Genomic DNA, 9,166 nt, shown 5'->3' on the forward strand with positions numbered 1-9,166 from the left:
TAACAGAGAGACCCCTGAGGAGAGGGAGGGACGAATTAGACGGGAGGAAAGGGAATTTAGAGCTAAGGAAAACCGAAGAAATCAGAAAGAGCTGGCTCAAATTTTCTTTGTGGGGACGAGACTGGGACCTGATTCTTGGAAGACTCGAAACACCCAGCCAAAAGGAAGGGAGAAACCAGCCAGACCGGCCCTAAAGAGAGACCAATGCACCTATTGCAAAGAGCAAGGGCACTGGAAAAATGAGTGCCCCAAGAGAAACCTGAAAAAAAGGATTATAAGAAAGAAGAGTCTCCCTCGGGTACCCACATTTTATATGCAGGAGAAGATAGTGATTAGGGGGGTCAGGGTCTGGCACCCCTCCCCGTGTCCTGGGTAACTATTAATGTGGAGGGGAAACTGGTCAGCTTCATGGTGGATACGGAAGACCAATACTTGGTCCTCAATCAAAAATTCGGGCCAATGTCCAAGAAGACTAGCTTGGTACAGGGAGCCACTGGGAGAAAAAGATATTACTGGACTACTAAGCGAAAAGTGGACTTGAGAGCCCAACGGGTGTCCCACTCATTTCTGGTGATCCCAGAATGTCCGGCCCCTTTATTAAGAAGAGATCTATTGTCCAAAGTCAATGCGCAAATTCACTTTCACTCCGGAGGGATATCAGTCACAGCCTGGCTTGGAAAACCAATTCATGTTTTATCCCTGGCACTGAGAGATGAATACAGATTATATTCACCAAAACCCCCTGCAGCTGTGGACCCGGCTATGCTACAATGGATCCAAAAATACCCTCTGGCCTGGGCCGAGACGGCAGGAGTAGGACTGGCAAAACAAAGACCTCCCATCATTGTCGAATTAAAAGCAAATGCTACCTCTGTGAAGGTAAAGCAGTACCCCATGAGTCAAGAGGCCCAGCAAGGAATCATGCCACACATATAGCACCTCCTGAAGGTAGGGATTCTTAAAAAGTGCTGGTCCCCATGGAATACTCCCCTGCTGCCTGTGAAAAAGCCCAGGGGAACAGAATTTAGACCCATCGAAGATCTTCGTGAAGTCAACAAACGGGTGAGTGACATTCATCCCACTGTCCCTAACCTATACACACTCTTGAGCGGCTTGCCACCAGACTACATCTGGTATACAATCTTGGACTTAAAAGATGCCTTTTTCAGCTTCCCTCTGGCCCCCCAGAGCCAAGAGATCTTTGCATTCGAATGGACTGATGAAGACAGTCAAACTGTAGGACAGCTGACCTGGACTCTCCTTCCACAGGGATTTAAAAACTCACCGACGTTGTTCAACGAGGCTCTAGGTGAGGACCTCTGTGAGTACTGGACTAGCCACCACGATGTTGTCCTATTGCAATATGTGGATGACCTCATGCTGGCCACTACTATCAAGGAGGTATGACTAGAGGCCACAGGCGACCTCCTTCAGACTTTGGGGACATTGGGGTACCGGGCAAGTGCAAAGAAGGCCCAAATTGCTAAACAGGAAGTCATTTACTTGGGGTACAAAATAAAACAGGGGCAAAGATGGTTGACTCAGGCTATGAAAGAGACTATTTTACAGATCCCCAAGCCAACGACTCCTCGGCAAGTGAGGGAGTTCTTAGGGACTGTTGGCTACTGCAGGCTATGGATCCTGGGGTTTGCTGATAAGGCCCAGCCTCTATATGAAGGAAGTAGAGAAAATAAGAACTGGACTTGGACTGAACCAATGAGGCAGGTGTTTCAGGAACTCAGGCAGGCATTGCTAGAAGCCCCAGCCCTAGCTCTCCCTGACCCGGCTAAGCCATTTCAACTGTTTGTTGATGAAATGCAGGGAGTGGGAAAGGGAGTCCTGACACAGCAATGGGGACCTTGGAGGCGGCCTGTGGCATACCTCTCTAAAACGGCTGGACCCAGTAGCTGCTGGATGGCCACCCTGTCTTTGTATCATCGCGGCCGCTGCTCTCCTTGTCCATGATGCTGACAAGCTGACTTATGGACAGCGCCTCCTGGTCTACACTCCCCATGCCATAGAAGGGAAGATACCGGGGGGAAAGGCCAGGACAGCATTTGGAGATAGATTTTACAGAGGTAAGGCCAGACAAATATGGCTATCGTTACCTGTTAGTTTTGGTTGATACATTTTCTGGGTGGGTAGAAGCTTACCCCACGGAAAAGGAGACAGCAATAATAGTGGCTAAGAAGCTCCTAGAAGAGATAATACCTAGGTTTGGGCTGCCGGCATCTACTGACTCTGATAATGGACCTGCATTTGTGAGCAAAATTGTTAAAGGACTGGTCTCAGCCCTGGGGACCAAATGGAAGCTACATTGTGAGTACAGTCCCCAGAGCTCAGGACAAGTAGAAAGAATGAATCAGATCCTAAAAGAAACTTTAACAAAGCTGGCAATAGAGACTGGCGGGGACTGGGTAACCCTCCTTCCCTTTGTGCTTTTTTAGGCATCAATACCCCCTATAAACTAGGTTTGACTCCCTTTGAAATTGTATATGGAAGTCCACCCCCCGTTTGTCCAGTATTTGAGGGGAAGACTAAACCATCTCTCTCACTACACACGTTCCAACAAGAGATGCTGGCTTTAAGTAAAGTGCATAAACATATCTGGTCACTGATATGAGAAGTTCATGAGGGCCAGAGTAAAGGACAAATCGCGTCCCATGATATGGGCCCGAGAGATTGGGTCTGGGTTAAGAGACACCAGTCAAAAACCTTAAAGCCAAGATGGAAGGGCCCCTATGTTGTTCTCCTTACCACCCCCACTGCCCTAAAGGTCGACGGAATTGGACCCTGGGTGCACTGCAACCACGTGCGTCAAGCCACCCCAGAGGAACAAGAAAAGGCCCAAAAAGAATGAAAGGCAACGCCACATCCCACCAACCCCTTAAAAATGAAGCTCGTCCGCCAGCTGGCCCCAGATGAATCCCCCTAAATCTCCTGTTGGAGTCCCTCCTTCTCCACTCCAGAACTGCTGGTGCTAACCCACATCAACTTGCTAAGATCACCTGGATGCTTTGTAATGGACTAACCCATGAGGTATTCAATTCGACTACTGGAATCCCCACAATACTTGGTGGCCAGATTTATTCTTCGACCTTGGACCTTTGTAAAAAGAATATATCAGTAAGGTTCAAGTGATGATGCTGAGACAACAATATCAGGCAATGTTTCAGAATGAGGAGGAGGATTGCTCTCCATGATCAAAGGACAGAGGGGAATGTTGGGACCTAACAAATGCCATGATAGGCTTCAGGGACTAAGGTAGGACTCACGGGAAAAGCTGAGTCATTGCCCAGTGAGGTCACCCCGAGGATGCCAGGACTTGTGTAATCAGCATACTCCCCATAACCTGGTTTGAGTTTATCAGGACGTAAAAGACATCCCCCTGCAGCCAATAGTCAATTAGTAAATACCAGGAAACCCCTGCAGCCAATAAAGATTAGCCAAATAGTAAATACTAGGAAACTCCTGCAGCCAATCAGCCCATGCCAAAACTCTGTCTTTGATCTAAAACCTATAAACACTGCTGTAAATCTGGGCTCGGGGCTCTTGCTCCAATGCACTGTGTTGGATGTGGTGGGAGCCCTAGCTCGAGCTAGAAATAAAAACCCTTCATGCTTTTGCATTGCTGTGGATGTCTTATTCTCTCAGTTTTGGGGACTCGGACTATGGGCATAACACCTCGAGACGCCTCAGCAGAAAAGGGACTCATCTCGCCTGGAGGGGAGAAACTCCTGGATTTTCTCGAGTTGCAGCAGGTTTCTCTCGAGTTACAATGGAGACTTCAGGGACCCGCTCATGTGGCCTCAAGAAAGGCCAGTCTCCATGCAAGTTGCGAGGAGCCTTTGCGGATTTCTCTCCACTCGGTGCCGGGTCCTAAGACCTCATCTGGAGTCGAGGCCGGAACCTGAGGATTCCTCTTCAGTGCTGACATGGATCTTCAGGTTCCTCTGGAGTCTCCAAAGGGAAGTCAGGCCTCGTCTGAAGTGAAGACATGCACGTTTGCTTTACTCCCGAGCTATAGCAGCACTGTCAGGTTTTCGGTCACATTGATACAGGGATCTGTGGCTTTCCCTCGAGGCTTTCCCACAGGGCTGTCACAAGCACCACCGTGGTGTGAGTTGATACTCGGTGTGACAGTTGAAGCAATGCAGGAATATCAGGTTCGTTTGGAATGTACTGAGATATTTGGGGGGCTTTTGGAATAGAGGCACAACCCCTGGAGTTCCTCTCATCTTTTGTGTGGAGAATGCCTCCTCTTGAGATGTGCCGGGAATGCCGGGAATCCTTTCCGGATGAAGCAGGGAAAGGAACACACATCTCCAGCTAGGAGGCGGAACAGGGGCTCCTCTTGATTTTGGCGGGACCCTCCGTGTTCCTGTCGAGTGGAGACGGGTATGTCAGGAAACTTCTTGAGTGGAAGCAAGGGTGTGAAGGACCATTTCAAAGTTCAAGGGGGAAGGTGTGATTTCCCTCGAGACACCTCAGTGGAAAAGGGCCTCATCTCGCCTGGAGGGGAGAACCTCCTGGATTTTCTGGAGTTGAGGATGGTTCCTCTCGAGTTACGATGGGGACCTCAGGGACCCGCTCGTGTGGCCTCAGGAAAAGCCAGTCTCCATGCGAGTTGCAAGGGGCCTTTCGGGATTCCTCTACAGTCAGTGCCAGGTCCAAAGCCCTTGTCTGGAGTCAAGGCCTAAACCTGAGGTTTCCTCTCCAGTGTTGGCATGGATCTTGGGGTACCTCTGGAGTCATCACAGGGGAGTCAGGCCTCGTCCCAAGTGGAGACATGCACATCCGCTTTCGTCCCGAGCTGTAGCAGCAGTGTCAGGCTTGCCATCGTGTTGAACCAGGGATCTGTGGCTTTGCCTCGAGGCTTTCCCACAGGGCATTCACACATGCCAACGTGGTGTGAGTTGATACTCGGTGTGACAGTCGAGGCACTGCAGGGAAATAAGGTTCCTCTGGAGCGGACTGAGATATATGGGGGATTTTTGGAATGGTGGCACGACCCCTGAAGTTCCTCTCGACTTTCCTGTTGAGAGTGCCACCCCTTGAAATGCGAAGGGAATGCCTGGAATCCTTTCCCGACGAAGCAGGGAAAGGAAACCTCATCTCGAGCTAGGAAGCGAAAACGGGGTTCCTCTTGATTTTGGCGGGACCCTCGGTGTTCCTCTCGAGTTACGACGAGGACCTCAGGCACCCACTTGTGTGGCCTCAGGAAAGGCCAGTCTCCATGCGAGTTGCCAGGGGCCTCTCTGGATTCCTCTCCAGTTGGTGCCGGGGCCTAAGACCTCATCTGGAGTCGAGGCCGGAACCTGAAGTTTCCTCTCCAGGGTTGACATAGATCTTGGGGTTCCTCTGGAGCCTCCACAGGGGAGTCAGACCTCATCTCGAGTGGAGACATGTACGTCTGCTTTCCTCCCAAGCTGTAGCAGCAGTGTCAGGATTCCCATCGCGTTTAAAAAGGGATGAGTGTCTTTCCCTCGAGGCTTTCCCACAGGGTTCTCAAAAGTGCCACAGTGGTGTGAGTTGATACTCGGCATGACAGTCAAGGCACTGCAGGGAATATCAGGTTCCTCTGGAATGGACTGAGATATTTGGAGCACTTTTGGAATGGTGGCAAGACTCCTCGAGTTCCTCTCGACTTTCCTGTTGAGCGCGCCTCCTCTTGAGATGCGACGGGAATGCCGGGAATCCTTTCCTGATGAAGCAGGGAAAGGAACCCTAATCTCTAGCTAGGAGGCAGAATCGGGGCTCCTCTTGATTTTGGCAGGATCCTTGGTGTTCCTCTCGAGTGGAGATGGGTATGTCAGGGAACTTCTTGAGTTGCAGCAAAGATGAGAAGGACTCTTTCCAAGTTCAAGAGGGAAGGTGTGATTTCCCTTGAGATGCCACGGCGGAAAATGGCCTTCTCTCGCCTGGAGGGGAGAACCTACTGGATTTTCTCGAGTTGCGGCAGGTTCATCATGAATTTCGATGGGGACTTCAAGGACCAGCTTGTGTGGCCTCATAAAAAGCCAGTCTCCATGCGATTTGCCAGGGGCCTCTCGGGATTCCTCTTCAGTCGTTGCCGGGGCCTAAGACCCCATGTGGAGTTGAGACCAGAACCTGAGGTTTCCTCTCCAGTGCTGACATGGATCTTGGGGTACTTCTGGAGTCTCCACAGTGGAGTCAGGCCTCATTTTGTGTGGAGACATGAACGTCCGCTTTCCTCCCAAGCTGTAGCAGCAGTGTCAGACTTCCCATCGCATTGACACAGGGACCTGTGGCTTTCCCTCGAGGCTTTCCCACAGGGCTGTTATTGGTACCTGACCTGAGCCATGACAGGCTCAACAGGCCACACTAGGCCTAAGCCTCAGGTTCTTATAAGCATGAATCATAATTCTGGGAAGACCCACCAAGGTCCCCGATGACACCAAGGCCCCTGATAACACCAAGGTCCCCGATGACACTAAGGTTCCCCCCCCTCGCCGATTACGCCAGTGTTAAGACAATCACCACGATGACCCAAGGTTGAGTCAATCAGCACACGCCAACTACACTATTGCTGAGACAAAAGACCACCTGTATATAAGCAGCTGTGATTCAGAGCTCGGAACTCTCGTCAAGATTCCACTCTGCTGGATGAGACCTGGGCCCTAGCTCGAGCTGGCAATAAACCCCTTTATACTTTTGCATTGCTGTGGATGTCTTATTCTCTCAGTTTTGGGGACTCGGACACTGGGCCTAACATAGGGGCTCGTTCGAGATTCCTTTTAACTGAGGGGAATAACACCTTCCCGGCAGAAGTGGTTCCTTAACCTGAAAGAGGTCGACCTAGCTGGCATAAGGCTGAGGTCTGGCCTCATGCTGGGAAGGCAGCAGGCTCTGTAAGAGTATTAAACCTAGCCAGCATAATGCCAAGGCCCAGCATTGTGCTGGGAAGGCGGCTGGCTCTGTGGACACCTTGTTGGTAAGATAACCTCAAGGGAAAGGAAGTTTCAGGAGGTCCCCAGGAAGACCTCGTTCTGTGTTCTTGGCCGATGTGTATTTGTTATCTGTTTGTCATGTCTGTGTGAGTGCCAGCATTGTCTCTGCTCTTTGTGTGTTCATTTTGTCTCCTGTGTAATCATGGGGGAAGCAACTTCTACTCCTTTGTCCCTTATGACTGACCACTTTTCTGATTTTAATTCTAGAGCACGAAATCTATTGATATTAATGAAGAAGAACAAACTAATGATTTTCTGTTCCACCGAGTGGCCTGCCTTTGATGCTGGCTGGCCACAAGACTGAAACTTCAGCCTGCCAATTATTTGAGAGGTTAGAGAGAAAGTGCTCGCTCCTGGCACATCTGGACACCCAGACCAAACTCCCTATATTTTGGTCTGGCAGGATTTGGTGGAAAATCCACCAGCCTGGCTGAGACCTTTTATTCTCCAGCCCTTTACTTCCCCTTCCCCCATTTCGTCTATCCCACAGGTGCTTGTTGTGGAAACATCCAAAGAGGAAGAACACAAAGAGCACAACAGCCGGGTGAAGCCGGTATTCCAGGAATCCTCACTCTATCCTAACCTAATTGACCTAGGAACCGATCTCTCCCCACCCCACTATGCACATCCGCCTTTGCCCCCTCAGGTACCTCAGATCTCATCCGGAGGAATGCGAAGGGATACCGAACCCTCGGCCCCAACCCAGGAAGGGGGCCCCGACCAGGGAACTCGAGGAAGAACTAGGGGAGTCCCCAATGTGGTGGACGAAAATAACCCGGAAGCCCCCACCTCCACCGTCCGGGCACTTCCTGTTCGGGTGGGGCCAGCCCGCCCGGACAGGGAACAAAAGTACCAATACTGGCCCTTTTCCACTAGTGATCTATATAATTGGAAAACTCAAACTCCTTCATTCTCAGAAAAGCCTTAGGGCCTCATTGATCTTTTAGAATCCATTCTTTTCACCGATAACCCCACTTGGGATGATTGTCAGCAGCTGTTACAAGTGCTTTTCACCACAGAGGAATGAGAACAGATATTGTCAGAAGCACGGAAGAATGTTTCAGGGGTAGGTGGGAGACCTACCATGCAACCGAATCTGATTGATGAGGGATTCCCCTTGACGCAGCCCAGATGGGACTTCGAGCACGATAAAGGTTGGGAGCATCTCCAAGTGTACCACAAGACTCTCACAGCTGGCCTCCGAGCAGCCGCCAGGACACAACAAATTTGGCTAAGATAAATCTGGTTAGACAGGAGCCAAATGAGAGCCCGGCAGGCTTTCTTGAGAGATTAATGGAAGCTTTTAGGCAGTATACCCCCATGGACCCACAGGCTGATGAGTCACACGCGGCAGTTATGCTAGCATTTGTAAATCAGGCAGCCCCAGATATCAGGAAGAAACTGCAAAAAATAGAGAAGTTAGGGGAACAATCCATACAAGACCTGGTGAGGGCAGCAGAGAGGGTTTTTAACCATAGGGAAACTCCAGAGGAAAGAGAAGAACGTGTTAGATGGGAAGAGAGAGAGTTCAGGGCAGAGAAAAATCGCAGGAATCAGAAATAATTAGCCCAGATGTTCTTTGCAGGCATGAGACAGGGAGCTAATTCTCAGGGAACTAGTGAAGTCAGGCCGAAAGACGAAGGAAAGCAAGTTGGACAGAGACTAAGGAAGGACCAATGTGCATATTGTCAGGAGCGAGGACACTGGAAAATAGAGTGCCCTAAAAGAAAACCGGGGGAAAAGCCCACCAGGGAAGAAACACCTTCCCCTGGGGCCCACATCTTATATGCAGGAAATGATAGCGATTAGGGGGGTCAGGGCTCAGCCCCCCTCCCCAAGTCCTGGGTAACTGTACACGTGGAGGGGAAACCAGTCAGCTTCATGGTGGACACAGGGGCCCAATACTCAGTCCTTAACCAGAAAGACGGGCCAATGTCCAAGAAAACCAGCTGGGTACAAGGGGCCACCGGAACTAAACGATATGGATGAACTACTAAAAGTCAGGTGGACTTGGGGACCCAACGAATGTCTCACTCATTTCTTGTGATACCAGAATGCCTGGCTCCCTTACTAGGGAGGGATTTATTATCTAAGGTCAATACTCAAATCCACTTTGACCACGGAGGGATATCAGTTATGGATGGGACTGGACATCCTATACAGGTTTTGTCCTTGGTGCTAAGGGATGAATATAA

At 50.3% G+C, this 9,166-nt stretch overlaps 1 protein-coding gene across 1 annotated transcript; it reads left to right on the forward strand.

Moving 5' to 3' along the window:
- Positions 1–459: 459 nt before the first annotated feature.
- LOC120878243 lies at positions 460–8,206 on the forward strand. The gene is given in 4 exon segments (XM_040260935.1): positions 460–1,401; positions 7,462–7,524; positions 7,618–7,820; positions 8,098–8,206. Coding segments are annotated over 4 exon segments (1,317 nt in total).
- Positions 8,207–9,166: the final 960 nt, after the last annotated feature.

This window comes from Oryx dammah, unplaced genomic scaffold (genome assembly GCF_014754425.2).
Source record: "Oryx dammah isolate SB20612 unplaced genomic scaffold, SCBI_Odam_1.1 HiC_scaffold_18, whole genome shotgun sequence".
Lineage (NCBI taxonomy): Eukaryota > Metazoa > Chordata > Mammalia > Artiodactyla > Bovidae > Oryx > Oryx dammah.